Genomic DNA, 18,221 nt, shown 5'->3' on the forward strand with positions numbered 1-18,221 from the left:
TGAAAGAAAGCCTTGAGCTGAACTCTAAGGCATTGCTAACACTAAGATGCAGTAAATTCTAAAGGCAGTGGTAAAAGCATCTCCAAATTGCTAGAAAGGAGCACTACAGAAAACAATGCAAAATGAATAGGTCAAATCTGTTAATATCTTTTTGCATCTGTGCGCACGTGCATGCACGCACATGTGATTTTTTAATTAGACAAAAACACCTTCTTGTAACGTTGAAGGACTTTTTCTGAATAGGTGCAAGAGAATTGTATATGTAGCACAAACACGTACAATTATAGAAAAGTCAAGGGGAAAAAAGGGAGATACTGACCTCATAAATGGAAGAACAGAGAAATCCACACTCAAAATAGTCTACATTTTTGGAGGAAAGAGCTTATACAGCACAATAAGTGCAGTCTCCTCAAGATTTTCAATATTTAAATAAAAGTCTGAATATTAATAGAGCATGAAGACAAGCTATTAATAGATTAGGCCTCTCGGGTTAGCATAAAAGAGACTTGAGCAATACACAGCATATTAAACCAGCTTACTAACGGCACCGTAGCAGAGAAGCTTATATCTATTCTACGTAACTGCTATTCTTCCACGACTTCGTTAGTGGGGTACTGGGTAGAGAAGGAAAAAGGCTAGGTATTCTAATCAGCCTCTTCTGTTTTTATGATTTAATTGCTAATAAAAATAAGATTAAAAATAGGCATCAAATGTTTTAAAGTGCATACCATGTGAACTTGAAGCCCACAGTATGTACGCATGTAAGGGGCTCAAAAGAGCATTAATCTAGCCACCACTTTAACCCATCCTGATTTCTGCATCCTTTACTGTGCAGGTTTAACATTCTCTCAGTGCATCTTGTTTGTACAGACACCACTTCAAGTTCTGGTAACACCTTCCACACATCCTCAAAGCACATTAAAAACAACATAATTCATGCAGTCTCCCAGCATTACTTTTATATCAGCATTTTACTCATGACAAAAAAGTAGTAAGGCAAGAGTATTTTCACAAACGACTGATTTCTGGTGAATTATCTTCAGATGTTCAGGGAAGAAATTTATTGTCAATAACAAAGTAACATAGGATAAAAAACAACGCTAACTTTACATAAACAGTGACTGCCTCTGAACTGGCCACTGCTGCTCGGGAAAGAGGTCTTAGAATCATAATAGAAAGTTCTGGTTCTGCAAAAGCTTTCTCAGGGCTCAGTAGCAGTCAAAAAAAGCAAACAGTATTCTAGTGGTAGGCACTTGGATATAGCTGTTATGGGCTACAAAAATACGTATGGCAAGTTCTATAATATCTTTCACATAAGACTTCCTTATATTTTTGCGCATATATTGTAACACCATACAACAGAAGAGTCAAGACCTCTCTATCCTTTACCTGTACTTCAGGAATGTAATATACTTCATTGAGTGCACCAAATGGTAAATAATGGGAGAAATTAAGCAATCACTATACGTTAAGAGTGTCTGTAAGGGCTGAAACATCCATCTGCCTGTGGATTAACATCTCTCACAAAACAATCACTCCATCTCTGATCTGTCAGTCCTGTTCCTCAAGGGAAACGTATAAAGCACCTTTCAAAACAAGCCTGTGAACTAAAATTTGTACTTCCACCAGGTTCAGAAAAAAACAGACTCGATATATTGGATTTATGGCACACTGTAATCCTACCTCACGCTAACCCCCCACATTCCACAGTGTATAACCTACCAGGCTCTCTTTCCCCTAGGAGATAAGGTTATCTCTTTCGTTCCTCTCCCACCTCCCTTTTAAGGGAACAATAATTTCTCTGGGCTTGAACAGAGACAAAGTAATGATTTTTGTGTAGCTACACTCCATTTTGCTTAAATGAGCAGGCCACAAATTGCATTGTCTTTTTTTCTTACCTCTCCCACCTCAGTAAGAATGGGGAACAAATTCAGTCAGACCCTTGGTTATTGTGGATGGGACTGTAAGTAAATAGGCAGGAGAATGAAGAAAAAGAAAACAAAAAACCCCAAACTGTGTGACAAACAAGACGTTGCAGGTGAAAATTTTCCTAGGGAAAGTGCTAAAGAGCAAACAGTACAGTTTTAGTTGGATTCCTCCAAGACAAGTATAGACAGTCAGATACGATAATAGTACTATTTGGAAGCAAAAGCCCAACGAAAAACATTGGTGAACGCAAGAAAGATGGGAACCAAAGAATCATCAAGCAAGTAACAGCAATTCTGCTTGCCTTGTGACTTGAAGCCTGGCCAGCAAGGTTGCGAACAAGAACCTAGCAACCCCCATATAAGATGCACTCTTTTCTTGCTCTGTTTTATTTAATTGGATAATAAAACCTGGCCCATCTGACCTGGGGTCTTGGGGTCTTACCTATCGTTACTGCCTGCCTACCCATAATTGTTGTAGTTAAAGGGACTTCCTAGAGGGAAGACTTCAGTACTTCATCCCTCCATTGGTCTTGAAGGGTGTCACTAAAAGAGCACTCATGGGACTATACACAGAAAGAGGAAGATTTTACTGGATGCAGCAAACCGTTTGTCAGCTTGTCAAACATACAGAATGACACAGTCCTGTTGTTGTACCTTTCTTCACAAATATTTAATATTTTTTCTTTCAGAAGTGGTCTAAATGATATCTACTTCACTAAACTCTAAACAAATCTGAACTTACATTTAGCTTTAAAATCCATGGCTATTTTAAACCTGAGAAAGGTCTTGCATATCCAAAAGCCTGTCTAATTTTTTCTTACTATACAATTGTTAGTCTAACAATTGCATTACCACTACCCACACACCTTGCTCTGCCAAGAGAATGTTTAAAAGTATGAGAATATGAGAAAGAAAACAGAACATATTGCTATGCACTGCATGAATAAGTAGTTTGGGTTTTACCAGCTCCAAAAGAATGCAAGATACAGCTACTGATACCGCGGACAAATTCTTAATATGAAAAGTAAGAGCACGCACCACAATGAATCCTTCAAAAAGAAAATCAAGGATTCAGTTTTCTTGCTCTCATAATTTAAGTATATGAACTGGAGCACAAACTGCTTTTGAAATCCATTTTAAAAGGGAAAAAAGGGAAGTTTAAAAAAAATAGGGTTTCCCTATGAAACACCACGTACACCACCACACATGCACGTTAACGTGCACACACAAACGTTCTCTATTTCTAAATCCTTAGCTAATGTTAACTAAATTTGGGAGAGAAAGATAGTTCTCAGAGATACTGAGCTGTTACAAACCTCCTGAAACGAAGAGAGAGAGAGAAAATAAATCAATTACAGCTTCCACTAAGAAAAAGGCTTCAGAGGGAACCCAGCTGTACGACTAGATAAATACCAACTGGTCCGCACGAGATACTGCTTAACAAGCTGCAAACACAGTCACAGAAAAAAGGTTTCACTGGTTCTGCTCCTTAAAAGGACTTGTAGATGTTCTTTTTAATGCATTATTAATTCATTGAACGCACTGCCAAAAGATGGAAGCTAAGGACTTAGAATTCATAAAATGAGTTCATGGAGAAAGCTAGCAACCTGTATGCTTGAGAAGTTAAGTGATATAAACTAAAGGCCAATCTCTTAGGACAATAAGATAATCTCAGGAGGGTAAAGAAACAAGCTTCTTTTTGGTCATCTATTTCTGCAGCAGCTGGTGCCAACACTGCAGAGAAATAATTTTGCAATATACACATTCTGGAATCACGCTGCAACAAGTAACTTACAGGTCTATTAGAAATTCATGTTATAAGGGATGTTGAACCAATTACTTCTGAAGCATACCCTATTTTCATGCAATACAAGTGTAACTGGTAGGTTTTGAGACCTAATCAGTGAACTGGTATCCCTTTCCCATTCAGAATTCACATGAACTCAGGTTTTTTCCAATTTTAATAAATCGGAGTCATCACATATCAGGACACTTACGCTGTATTTTTTTTTTTTGCTGCCTATGATGTCTTTCTCCCTAGTGTTCAGGATGATTTGGACTCTGGATTTTACTCTATCCAGTGGTGTTTTTTTCGACAGTGTCTTACTCTGGAGAAGCCACAACTTCTGAGATCAAATATTTTAACTAGTCCCTGCCCAAGTTTGTGCAATTAATGCAAAGTACTCAGGCAATTCCCCATAAGTCACTGAGCTTCTGGGGTTTCAGATTAAGAGCAGACGATAACAAGAAGTTGCATCCTCAAATAAAAGCAAAACGCCCAGCTTTGCAGCCCATCAGGAGCCAGTGATTTCAAGCACAGGTTGATGGATGGCTGAGTTCCAGCTTCATTCACGCTTGAATGACTCAAATGAAACTCTTGGGGAGAACCCAGATCTTACTTCATTAAAAAACTGCAAATTAAGCATGGAACTAAAGTCTGAAAATCTCAATTACCCTGTCCTATCCCACCTAAAAGTAAAGGCTGCATGTGTTGGAAGACATCACCTCCTGATGGAAAGTATTACAGTAATGAAGAATTTCATTGCTTACTCCTAGCCCTTTTCTTCCTTCTCTGATGAATCCCTGATCTTTTCCCTCCATAGTTTCTACATTACAGCACATACTGAAGATGAGAGGTTTGAAAACAAGATTACCCCTTTGGAAACTGTGTTACTAGTTAACAGCCTTTCACCTGTTTGCCCGAAAACATCACTTCCACATTGTGCTTCAGATAGGCTTGTGAGTGGACTAGTCTGAGTCCTTCAGAAGCAACTTATTATAAAAATTGGACTGCCTCCATCATACTCATTTTAATGGTGAAGCAGGAAACGTTTGCTCTACTACTTTTATTTCACAAGCACAAGAAAATAGAATTTCTCTCAAAGTAATGCAATGCAAGAATTCCAAGCACAAAATCTCAGAACGCAAGAAAAGTGATTCTATTACAGAGCATGTACTAAATGCTCCACATCCAACAGGATTCTCGCCCTCACTTGGAGCATTTGAAACAAAATAAAGTAAACAAACAAAACCTAAGCCAGCTTGCACATATTTTTATTTCTGGATGAATATTAAGAATTCCATGAGAAATTTGGAACACTAAGTAGGTACTGCCCTTGGCCACACATTCGATTTGTTTTGAGTTAATCCGTAAGAAGGTCAAACCGATGGAGCACCAGTGGAGAACTAGACTTACGATGAGGGAGTAACATTCCTGTAAAATGTTTATGAGTTGCATATCAAGTGATAATGTTCAGAGCTGCCACAGTGTGAGGAAAGTTTCACACAACGTTTGGGAAAAATTCAGAAACGGTCCAATCTGACAGAGCTGCCATATGGCATCTACTGCAGTAACATACGTTTTGGCCACTCAGCATAGCTCTGCTGCCAGCAATGATAGACTGAACTACTTCTTTACAAAACACGTTCCCATAATCAAAAAAGCAGGTTCTAACCAGAGAAGCTCAGCCAGTTCAGCTGAATCTTTAGAGTAGTTAACAGAGCACAGGAAAACCATCGCACTCTTTAGGGTATACTTTATCTTCTCTTTTTACCATTGTGGATGATAAGAGTCTGAATTCCTAGCACATAGCATGGGATGTAAAAAAACTATTCAGTGCTATTTAGACAGTCATGGACTTATCAATACCAGATCTCTCACTACATTACTAGGCTTTGTCATCAGTGTGGTCAAAAGAACAAAAACAAAGGCAGACACTTGAATTCATTTAAGCCTCTCAAGTTACCATGACTAATTTATCAAAGTATAAATACAAAATAGGAAAGCAGAGACAGACAAGCTCCAAATGAAAGATCATGACTGCCATGCCATCTGGCACTGATGTGTAAGCTACCTTGCATTCACTGCAAGGTCAGAGCACACAAACAGTTGCAGTGGAAGAGCTGATGTACCTTTGCTCACCTCATTGAATCATGGGCCCATAGCCTATACCAATCTTAGATCATTGGGAGCTGATTGATCTAGCTGGAGTAGCTTACCTACTGCCCTCTCATTGTCCACTTCTCCTGTGTCCTCCTCCCCTGCCCCACAGCAGCCAGCAGCAGCTGTAAGCCTTCTTGAGCTATCTAGGCACAAAGTTTGACCAGATATGACTCCCACTGGCTGCTGGACTTTATGGTAAAGTCACCAAGGAGCTTGTGCATGCTCTCTTCTACCAAAAGGGTAGAAACTACTACTCCCATCATAGCTGTTTCTACTGTGAACATCAGCCTACAAGATACCCGAATTGCTTTTGGTGTTTAAATCATTTAAAAAAAAAATTCACATGTTTTGCTACATTTAGCTAAGGCTCAATGCCTTCCCTTCACTGAAAAGGTCTTAAAAGGGAGATGTCAGGTGGTAAAAGGTTAGAGCTTCCAGAAGCTAAATGCCAAAATAATCATTTCCTAATGAGGGCTGGGAACTTCACCTCTAGAACTGGAGAACAGCACCTTTCTCCCCCCAGAACTCAGCTATAGTCTTCTCCCAGAGAGAGTATTGGCCTGGTTTAGGCAGCTGTCTTATGAAGAAAAAAGTCGGAGGATACAACAGGAGTGACATATGGAAATATCAACTAAGCCAGGGACAGAAGAACTCTCCATCCCAGTGGTTAGGGCAGACATGTTGGAGGGTAGGAACATATGAAAACTTCTGTGAAACTCCTGAATGCAATTGGTATTGAAGTATTCTATGCAGAGCGATACACCTTCAACAGAAAAGAGCAAGGGTTTCACGCTTAAAAGTGCTTCTGTGCACAACTGTTGAAGAGATAATCAAAGCGCCAGTTAAACAGACTGTTTAAATTCATCAAGTGTTCAGCAGCACAGGGTGAGGAGAAGCTGCTGAGAAAGCAACATTCAATGCTGCATCATGCTCCTCCTGGATACTTTTGGGCTCTGGTCTCCTAACTCCCAGCGACACAGGGAGGAGAGTGCACTGGTCAGACTAGATGGGAAAAGCTGGAGGTGACTTTAGCTGAATTGCTAATTTTTGCTTGAATTTTCAAAGACTGAAATTGGATTTGGTTTTCCTATGCAATCATCTATTATAATCACAGATTAAAATTAATCTGTTTTGTCCATTGTCAATAGGAGAAATGCAGATACTTATGAGATTCCATCGATAGAAACCTATGACTTGCAAGAAAAATTCAACATGCAGGTCCTCAAAACCCCTTCTGAACATTTTAGATGTCTCATTTAACTCCTTACAATTCCACTGTAAATCCAGCTCCAGCAGCTTACTGCATGTTTCAGCTCTCAAATATCTCTGAAATGTGGTCCTATACATCAAATGCAAACCCACTAGAGTCAGTAAAGAGACTGACACTTGACTAAATAAACTTTGGATCAGACCCTACAGCTACAGCTTTTTTTCCTGGTGGTATTCTTTCCTGTCACGTTATTTTCCTTTGAGTCAAACTGAGGATTATCAATCAGATTCCACCTCTAGTTATTGCTTCAGCACCTATAAATAGGTTAAGGGTTCTTATCAGACACAAATGAGGAAAAAGTAGAATAAAATGCATTAAAAAAGCTGTCAACCTGGCGAGTCCAGTATTGACTTTCTCTGAATATAAGATGAAATTTGGAAGGCTTAATTGATTCCTACACCTGCCATTCTTACTTAAACTTCTCATTTAAAATTAGTGGCTAAAACTGCAGGATTCTACTTGCAGAGGAAGGATCAACACTGGTAGACTGTTCTTGGAGCACACACACTTGTTTGTGTATGCAGTACCTACAATCTGGAGTGCATTCACCTGTCAAAGCTGTAGTGCAACTAGGCAAAAGCAGCAATGAATGAGATTCCTATCCATCAAGGCTCCAATCTGGATAATCTGATGCAGCCACAAGACTTCAGCTTCTTTCATGTGCCTATCCATGCCTTTGTTCCAATTTGTGGCTCGCTTAGGCAGGTGCTCTACAATCTCAAACATGAGGTGTTCTAAAAGGTAACTCATAAGACATCGAGGTATTTAAGAGGCAAGAAAAGGAATGAAGACCATTTTTACATTTTTATTGTAAACACTGAAATGTTAAAGAAATCTTCCTATAAAACAGGAATTTGTTCTTTATTAACATTCAGTAGGAATCTTGAGAAACAATTTTTTTAAATGAACAGTCTGGATGTCAACATGTTAATATCAAATTTCTGTTTAAATGTATATATTTAAACTAATTATGTTCAATTTCTGAGACACTTGTATGATGATACAACTCTCTGGGTTTTTTTCTTTCAACAATACAACAAGTTTAGCATTTCTTACCTTGGAACCTGCCAATATAGCTCTCAGCATTTTTGTTCCTTTTCCAATACCAACCACTGTAAAGATAAAGAGAGAAATGTCACAGCATTCTACTTTAAATCCAGCTTTGCAATTCCCTTATTCAACATCAATCACTATTAAATATTATGCTAGTCAGAAGTATGGTCTTTTGTGCTCTGCTAACATAAGCATTGACCCTCTTCATATATCTCCAGTATTCAAACATGAAATTAGCAAAAGAAAAAAGTCTAAAGCACAAGATAAATAAGCTTCACCTATTGTTAAAAAGCTTTAATTCCACTCCTAGATTTATTTATCTTTTAATCAAAGAAATGGATAGTGCAATTAACCCTGTTTCTGGTATGATGAAGGCTTTGGCTCACTAGTAATGAACCTAGCCTTCACCGCAACCAAACGGCCCATTTAAAGGTTATTAGTGGCCAAGAGTAACACAGCCAAGATAGCATAATGAAATAGTTTATCAGGACCATAGCAAGAAAGCAAAATAGTCATAAGGTCCCACTGTTTCCAGCAAAGATCTTTTATATCAAATCCTCCTACTAATGTGTATGCACAGATCACTTATTTTTGATCTTAAATCAGTATTCTGCAAAGCACCAGACAGCTTTTCATATAAGCAACAGGAAAAAAGATTTTACTTTAAAGCCTTTCACAAGATGTTTTCCTTGAATTGCCTTTTCCACTGATTTCTCCCACATACAGCAATCAGAAGAAATAACGACAACAGAAGGAGGAAGATGGGAAACAATGAAAAGTCAGATACACTGTCACTGCATACATCGGTAAGAACATATCACCATGCTAGTAATTCAATGTAGAATTTTCCATTACCTCACACACAAAGACATAGCACTAATGAGAAATGAGGAAGTGATTTCTGAAATTATTCTACTATTAGGATAATACAGGTTTGCCTTCCCCTTTGCTGATTTTCAGAAGGAAATTACTTTTACATACAAAACATGGAATATACAACAGCTCATGCCCTTGACTTTAATAATAAATTACAGAGGTTAAGGCAGCTTGTAGGAAATGAGCTTTTTGTCAACCAGGAACCAGTACTAGAAGCAAACCAGATAACAAATCCTTAGACATATTTATCCTTTATAACCACTTGTGCTGTAATACTAATGCTTCTAGATCTTTATTCTAACACTCAGACTTTTTCTTACTCCCAATTACTTATCCCTTTAGGGTTTCTACACTCATATGTCCTTGTGCTTGCACTTTTGTGCGCCTTTAGTTCAGTCTGCTCTTGCCATATTCAGCAGCTAGTAAAGGGCAACAACAAGGCTGAGAAAAGGAGATAAACACAGATGAAACTTTACAGTCAAGCACTTTCCTTGCAACAGGATGACATCACTGACACTTCAACATAACTGGTGAGCTGAAATTTGCTGGAGTGTCAGGAGATTCAATGGAATAATTTTAAAGACACTGAATGCTTTTGTGAACAAGACACTAACAATTTCCCTTGTTAACCATTAGCTTGTGTAGCCTGTGTACTACGGAGAGGAGATATCAACTAACCTTGCCAGACTATAGAGACGGTACGGTTTGAGTTTTACACTTCTAATTTGCCAGTCTCTAAACTGCTTCGTGAATGGCATTTTCTACTTTGTTTGCATAACAGCTACTTCAGTTTCAAAGGAGATACCATCACTCACTTACCTCTGCCTTTTTATAAATGGTTTTAGATCTTCCTAGGGCAGAGGACTCCCAGTCTGGGATACTATATTCTCCAGTCTTCCTTTCACAAGGTAACACACACATTACAGATATGTGCTTGCTCCCAAAGACACAATCACAGCTCTCCTCAGCAACTTCACCAGTAGCTCTAAATTTTGATGTTTTTCACCTTTTCTTTTACTAGGGAGACACAGTTTATTGCTATATCAAAACAAGGAAAACATTTACAATTCCAATTACACAACAAGAAACATTTCTAAACTAGAGCCACAGTCCTGGACTGATATTAAAAGAAACAATTCATGAAGATTTGACCTACTATTTCTTGCTTTTGCTATCTAAAATGGAAGACTTCACAGTAAGAAGTGGTAGTTAACTCCCAGCTCCCACCACCTTCCAAGTACAACAGAAGCCACAGAGGGGCAAAGACAAAAGATCTCATCTCTCAGATCTGGCAGTCACTCCAGGCTCCCCCCACACCACTGCAGGTGACCACATGCCATTCAAAACTTCATCTTTGCCACAGATCACTGACCTCTGTCCCCAAGGTCCTTCCTCATCTATACTTGCTTTAAGTAGAAAAAGTAACATACAGGTGTATCTTCCAGTAAAAAGCACTGCCCAGCTTTTTGTGGTACACTTTGCGCACTAGCAAAATTTGGTATTAACCAACTCCCATGAACAAAATTGGAGATTTGCACGAACTACAGCAATACATAACATTTCAGAAACAGCAGTAAAGATCAAGACAGAGCAGTCAGAAGTTTTACCAAATATTTTGATTATGCTATTGTGCATGAGGAAAGAAAGCTTCCTGCCCTACCACCCCATGCTAAGCAGCAGCACACATTTTCTGAACAGCTTGTTTCTATTATGTCCTCCCCTCTCTCCTCATTACTTTATCTGAAACCTAAGAAATCTGAGTACATTCCCCTTTCCACCCCTCTCCAGTTTTGTCTTTTCCAATCTAGCTACCATTGATTTTTCTGTTTTGTATAGAAGTGAAACAAAACATCCTGTGCCTTTTTGGATCGATCCATAGCATATTAAGGTGATGCACTTCTGTCTTTACCAAGCACACCAAGCTCATGTACTTTTTCCTCATGCCACAGGGGCTAGCCCTGGAGACTACTGGATATCAGAAAGCCATAGGAGAAGCAATTAAAAGGTATGAATGCTTTTTCTTTTCCTCTGGATCAATGCTGTTGACTTCGCACAATGAGTAGTAGCATGCTCAATGGGAACACCTGTGTAAAGGAAAAATGTCCACTTCAGCAATCCACTCTCCAGTGAGTGGCCTCACAGTTCAGGAAACTGGAGGAAGAGCTAGTGCTTACTTCCAGCCCACAAAGGTTATATTTTACAAAATGCACAGGCAGTAGAGAAAGACAGTTACCAGCATACGGGCCTCTACGAGCAACAGTCTCGGCAAATAACATTCCCTTGAAGTACAGCTCTTCCCGAGAGGTCATTACATCAAAGCTCAGTCACTCTATTCCCAGTGCATATTCATAGTTGCATCCATTGTCTTTCAGTACCAAAAAAATTATTCCACTACCAAAAAAATTATTGGCCATTTTATTTTAGTCAAGTAGAACAAAGCTAGGATTAAAGCAAACTGTAGTTTCTGTATTACTCATCAACAAAACTATCAGTAACAATGTGTGATATGGACATAATCCAGGCCAATTATCAGGCCCACAGCTAAGTTTTCAACCCAAGCAATTGACATATCCTGTTCTTAAAAAAAAAGGACTCTGATAAATCATTACAAAGATTAATAGAATCTTTTTGATGACTCTTTTTACAAGGCAGGATCCCCTTGTCCTATACCTGTGCTGATCCTCAAAAAAGTAGCAGCTGAATTGGTCTTGCTCATCTTTTATTTGGAAAATATTATAACACCAAAAGACTCCCTCAAAACCCCAGAAATGCATTATTTTTACTAACAACTACTTTGGAAAAATCAAAGTTATTACTGGAAAATCCTCAGTTCAGCTAAACAAAACCATCAATTTCTTAGGCAATGTAGAAGTTAGAGTTCACTACACAAGATTCTATATTTTCATGTAGACAATTCACAGGTTATTTGAGAAAGCAGGTGAAAAAATCCTTCTATTCAGCAACGTTATATCCATGTAAAAGTATATATAGGGGAAGTTTACCTCCGACTACTCTTTCCCCCACTAACCCTTCCTTCCCCCAAAGCCACGTGCATCCCACATCGTTCCTCTACCTCTGATTTCATGTAGACATGAAAATGTTTGCTGAAGTCATCTTTCTATAACAGCATTTGTATTTTCATTACCCAGAACTCCTGTAGCTGCGCTATCCAAAGTTCCGCCATGTCCAATTTTCAAAATCTGTTTCTTTCTTTTGTTCCTATTTGCTTGCACACCAGCTTCTGCAAATAGAAATGGAAAGGTAGCATTACAGGACAACTTTAGAACACAGGAAAAACAATGCTTATTTCCATATCACTGAAAGAGACGAAAACAAATCATTTAAGCCATGAATTAGTAGTGCAGGAATTGCTGTGCTGAATAAGACAGTGATTCTTCTAAACCTTTTCCCAGCCTCAAACAATTTTCAAACTGTTTTCACGTAGATTGCGATCAAGTCTTACGCACCATTATAAAAAGATACTCAGAGAAAACTACTTTCAGAACTGCAGCAGATAGTTCACCTGTGAAGTTTCATTAACAAGGTGTGCACAAACTAGTAGCAAAGTCCCCGAAACAATCATATAGAAATCTTAAGCTACATAATTCAAGCATTCTTGTTGCATTTACTTGCATGTAATGGGCCAAGTTTGTTTGCATATAGGCAGCTCCGTGGAAACTGTGCAACAAACGGGATTTGTTGCTTGCTGCTGTCAGAGCATCTCAACTCACTGTATTTCTTATGCAGCTGATGAGTCCGTGAATTCAACGGGCCCTGGAGCCCCTTATTTATTAGTACTAAGTATGAAAAATATTCTAGGCCTCCCTCCCCATTTCTGATGTTTTACGATGACGCTGTATCATCCCTGGGTTATGCTTTTTACTGTGTGTGTTTTCCCAACGCCACGTTAGACAACGGGACCTGATCCCGCCAAGCCACCGTCGCTTCCCCACAACGCTGGGCTGCGGCCGGCGCCTCTCCAACTCAGGCGCTACGGAGTAGCCCTGAATCACCCTAAACGAGCACCCTCCAGCCTGAAAGCTTATGTTTTCACCCAGGCAGCCAGTGCCTAAAACCTAAATTAGCTGCTCAAGTCCCCAGCTGGGTTATGAAGACGATCTGGACCACGTTCCCCCGCATCTGTGCGACGATTACACTTTTTTCCCCGCTGACACCAGACAACCCAAGCTTCCTTCAACTCGGAACAAAAAAATAAAATAAATAAGACACCCTTTGCATGCCGTGTGCCCAGGCCGCACCCTGGCTGCGGCCTCCCACGCCCCAGCGCGGCCGGCCCGGCTGCGGTTCCCTGAAGGCCGAGGGAGGCGCGGCCGGCACCGCCGACCCTGGAGCGCCGGCGCCCTCCGCTCCGCTCCGCTCCCCCCGCGGCCTCCCCCCGCGTCAGCGCCAAACCGCCTGACCGGCGGCTCCTTCCCCGCCCCGCCGCCTACCTGCCAGCAGCCTCTCCTTGAGGCGGTTGAGCACGCTGGCCGAGGTGGGCCCCTTGGGCTTGTACACGGCGAACAGCCCGCTCAGCGAGAAGAGCCTGTCGGCGGCTCTACCCAACACACTGCCGCCGCCGCCCTCCTCCTCCTGCTCCCGCCCGGCCATGCTCCCGCCGCCACGGGGAGCCGCCGCCGCCACCGCCCGCCCCCCTTCCGGCCCGCCGGCACCAAGCGGTGCTGGGAAACGTAGTCCAACGGCGGGCAGGGCGAGGGGGCCTTGGGGCGGGGGGCGCCTCAGGGGGGCCGGGCCGGGCCGGGCAGGGCCGCTGAGGTGGGGTTTACAGGGGGTGGGTGGGCAGAGGACCGACTTTTATCCGACTCTGATGAGAATGAAGATCAGCTGCTGTGCGAGTCGGTCAGGCCTCACGGGGATGAAGGAAGGAGCCGGCGCGGTTCTCCATCGAAATCGGGTGTCTTTCTGAAACGCGCTGTAGCGCGCCCAGAAATAAGGGCTTAACTGCAGGAATTAGCTGAGAGAAGCTCTTAGGCGGTGTCGCAAAGACAGATCGCAGAGGATGACGGTCAGAAAGCAGAGCTTTCTGACTTCGTAATCTCTGCTTACAGCTAAGCATACACGTAAGAATTTGCAGGATTATGGTCTAAGTTTCAGATAAAAGTTGTTAGACTTCTGTAGCAGCTGGAGGTAATCAATTAGAAAGTAGACATACAGCGTTAGAATAAATGTGCTGAGACCCCTGCCACGCTCTCTTTAGCACGGAGAAGAAAACCTCACAGACTATCAAGCAGGCTCAAGGGTTGGATTTGAGATTCGGGTCATCTGACAGGACCCTGGCTGCTTGATTATCACGTTTCTGGGTGATACTTAGGAAGCTCGGGCACGTACGGTACGCTTCCTGGTTGTGTGCGGTGTTCACCCTGTCCTACAGCATCAGCAGCAAGATGCATGGCTTCCTGATGAACTGGTTTGGAAAGCTGCTGTCCCTCCCGCTCCCCCGCCACAGCATTAGTCATTGCACCTTCATTGCACAGCTTCATATTCTGCTGGCTAGTCGCTCAGTTCGTTAGCCTTCCTGCCTTGGTATGTGTCGTGTAAGAAAGTATTGCTGAGGTAGGCTTCTTCCAGATTTCCCGGCTCTCTAGGTAAATCAGAACAGAAGCACGGCGCCTGGGTTTTCCTCTTCAGGCCTCATACGCGTACGCCTGTTTCTCTGACAACACTCGCGAGGCAGCTAAGCAGCCTACACTTGAGAAAGGTAGCAAGAGCTGGGATGTTTCATTCATTCATTTCATTTATTCATTGCTAAGAGCTTGCAGATGAAACTATGAAAAGACAGTTACTGAGAAAAAAATACATGATTAGCTAAGGGCTAAGTGTGTTCCCAGTCCTTCCCAGACCTTGAGAGAAGCAAATCTTCCAGCTGAAGTCAATGGCTCTCTCTGCCTAGAGCAGGATCAAGGCCCATGTGTATTTAAGTACTTTTTCAGCCTGTGCTAGCGTCAGCAACTTGCTCAGCGCATGCTCACCCCTCCCATGGGCCCACTGCTTCAAACTAACACTGCTTTCATGAGATGAGTACCAGCTTCCTGCCGCTGGCAATGCTGGACAACCTCCCCTACACTCTTCTTGCTCGTATTATCAAAGGGGTCTCATCATTAAAGAGCAGCACCAGCTCCTCTCTCCAGGCCAGGTATGTGCAGCCAGGTTCATTAAAACCCAAGCGTTCAGTAACAACGGACACTCCCCCTCCCCTTAACCCTTCCTTAATAAAGGACTCCTTTGCTTTGAAAATACCATGCAGCGCTTTGCAGACGAGCTTAGGAAAAATAAACCCCCTGGGAACTATCAGGTAGGATTTTAATTGTATACCTTCTTTGCTTAGTTCTCATTTACACAGCTGTAATCTGGCTATAGAAATATTTGCTGCTACGTTAAGCTATGAGGGTGAATTTTCCTGGTGATTGGTACACGTCGCCATCATTGCAGGACATGGAAGCAAGGTGTCAGCGTCCTCTTCCAGGAAGCAAAAGGACAAAGCCAAACTTGGGTAAAACATCAGTGGGAAAGTCACAGCTGACTTCCATGAGATTAAAACTTAAGTCAAGGCATTGAACACACATTGTAAACTGTCATGGAGTTTTTGTTGCGGTTTTGTCAGGCTAACCTAACCAACTGAAAACAATTCTCACAAATTCCCTGCAAAAAAGAACTTAAGCACAGATTGTGCTGTCAGACAGCTCAGGCAAAACTGTTTAAACATTACTATTAAGAAACAGTCTACTAAGCTTCCCACAAAGGAGATTCCCATTGAAGGACTGAAATGCCGACCTGTCACACAGTCTTGCCTAGCACTAACATTAGGTCATCAGACTGTTCGGAAAACATTATGAAGGGTCAGAGAGAGATTATACAAAAATGAGTGCACCGCCATCAGCATAAAGAAGTCATTAATGCAAAGAACACCTCAGCTTTTTCAGTAGCGCGGCAGCAGACGGGGCCTGTGAAAAACTTCCCTGCTTTGCCTGTTAAGGAGTGACCTAAGCAGAGATTTATCTAAAATGATTTGTCTGCAGCAATTAACCTGACACAGACATAGGACATGAGCTGAAAGTGAGTTTCTGAGCCCCACTATTGTTTCCACAAATTACGAAACGCTTATTTTTTTTTGCATTTAAGCACAGTGTTTTCAGCTGACTCTCATTTTTAGTATCCAGCAGCAAGTTCTTGCAGGTCTCTCAAGCTTCTGTATCAACAACTGAAAAACAACACTTCGTTATCGCAGCAGATGGACTCTTTGAAGGCTTAGGGAAAAAAAAAAGGTTGCTTCGACTTCAGTGGGCATTGGATAAGGGCCCAGAACAAGAGATGTGAAAAATCATCAATGACTATCAGTATTTTAGTTAGCAAGAGGTAGATGTAAGTACATAAATCACATATTCTCTCTTTATAGGGCAATGCTATTCAGCATTCAAAATGCTGGGAATGATGTACCAAACTGTTCATCTCAAGGGTGTTATTTGAGATTTGCCTCGTGTTGATAGTGATTAAAAGTCATTACCGTCTGCTCAGTGGCCTATTTGAAATGAGACGTTTATCTCCAACGATTCCTAGCCAGCCAGGATCCACAACAACGAAAAGCATGATTACGGTTACTGATTTTATTTGCAGCTTCAATAAAGGGGCTGAGTAAACGGTTAAGAGGGCATTGTTGCCTTATGCATGAAGCTTGGTAGGTCTAGTAGAGACAGACCAAATCCTCCACTGAGGTCTCTGGAAGTGCACAAATTAATGCTCTGAGGATCTGGTGCAATTACGCTTTATAGAGAAGAGCTAATGGGTGGTGTCTGTGGTGTGTGCAAGTAGCAAATGTATGCTGTTGCACGAGAGGAGAAATCCATTACGTGCGTGTGTGGAGCAAAGATACAACATTACCTTCTTCAGGATGGTGGTTGCTGCTTTGTAGGCTTTCAGACTGGCTTTTTCTGAAGTAATGCTTACAGACCACAAAGCAGAAGAAAATGATGCTATATTTCAACTTTTAAAGTAGCTTCAGTAACAGAAGGCCATTTCTGTATTTGTGTTCAGCAAATCATTTTATGATTCCAGCTTTATTGCCTGTGTCCAAATCACAGCAAATAATTGTAAGGAGGTCAATCGCGGCTCGTGTTCTTCCTGTAAACAAAAAAATAGAGGTGCAGCTGTTTGAAAGTTCAAGTCCTAGTTCATGTAAACTATTCCCTTGTCAGCTAGTGGGATTGGCCCTTAATCAGAGGCTGTCAAACCTGAGGAACAGAGAATTATTTTTCCTCCAACTATTCCATCTGGTTGGATAGTAAGGAATGAGTAAATAACTCTTCAACTTGTTAGTTCATTCAGTCCAGTTCAGATGAGCGCAAAGCAAATGCTTGATTGTACCTGAGAGGTTCTCTGGAACACAGGTAGTAGGTACTGCAGTATCTCGTTGAACGGCAGCAATTTAAAAAAGTCAATTATTGCAAGCAAAGGAAAAATAAAACTAGCCATGACACACACTAGTATTAGATTTGGCAATTTTTATTAGTCAGTCTCCACGTGAAAAAAGCCTCTTAAATTGCAATTATTTGATAAATTATTTGATATTGATAATTATTTGATAAACAGATTTTTGTGATTTGTTCAGAAGAAAATGGATAGTTAAGGGTTACACTAATGTGGATTTAACATTTAGGCTTTTGTTTATTTTTAGAAATACCCTTGCCTCTCTGTTTCTGACTCGTCTGATATTAGAGGAATTATTTTTACTTGAGAATAGTTTAGGCAAGAACAGGTTTTGGTCAACTGATTTCGGTTGATTTAATCCAGATTTGCGGTAGCGTCAGTCAGAGTTGAACTGAAGAGAATGTAGTTCGATGCAAATGTTTTTAGTTTTCTCTTCTTAACGTGAAATCCAGTTCATGCAGTTAGCTAAAGAGAGTAGCCATGTGTCCTGACCGCTGGTAAATCACAAATGATGTAGAGCTATGGAGACACATGATACACACACAATGTAAAATTTTCCTTCACGAGCTTTTCTAAACATATTGTGTTAGTAAGTGAGGACAGATCTAGTAATAATAATGACTGGGAAGTTGCTTTTAATCTCTGATATGTACCCACTTGGGTCTGTAACGACAGAGGACTAGGCAAGTCCTCTGGAATCAGAAGATTC

The 18,221-nt window shown here is 41.2% G+C and overlaps 1 protein-coding gene across 1 annotated transcript in view; it reads right to left on the bottom strand.

Moving 5' to 3' along the window:
- Positions 1–13,739, bottom strand: part of TRUB1 (TruB pseudouridine synthase family member 1) — a 29,845-nt gene extending 16,106 nt beyond the window's left edge. Inside the window, exons 1-3 of the mRNA XM_068951635.1 lie at positions 13,522–13,739; positions 12,216–12,311; positions 8,198–8,253 (exon numbers count right to left, since the gene is read on the bottom strand). Of these exons, the coding sequence (XP_068807736.1) occupies positions 8,198–8,253; positions 12,216–12,311; positions 13,522–13,681 (312 nt within the window). The 5' untranslated portion in view covers positions 13,682–13,739. The remainder of the gene's footprint in view (positions 1–8,197; positions 8,254–12,215; positions 12,312–13,521) is intronic.
- Positions 13,740–18,221: the final 4,482 nt, after the last annotated feature.

Source organism: Struthio camelus, chromosome 7 (genome assembly GCF_040807025.1).
Source record: "Struthio camelus isolate bStrCam1 chromosome 7, bStrCam1.hap1, whole genome shotgun sequence".
In the NCBI taxonomy this organism is placed as follows: domain Eukaryota; kingdom Metazoa; phylum Chordata; class Aves; order Struthioniformes; family Struthionidae; genus Struthio; species Struthio camelus.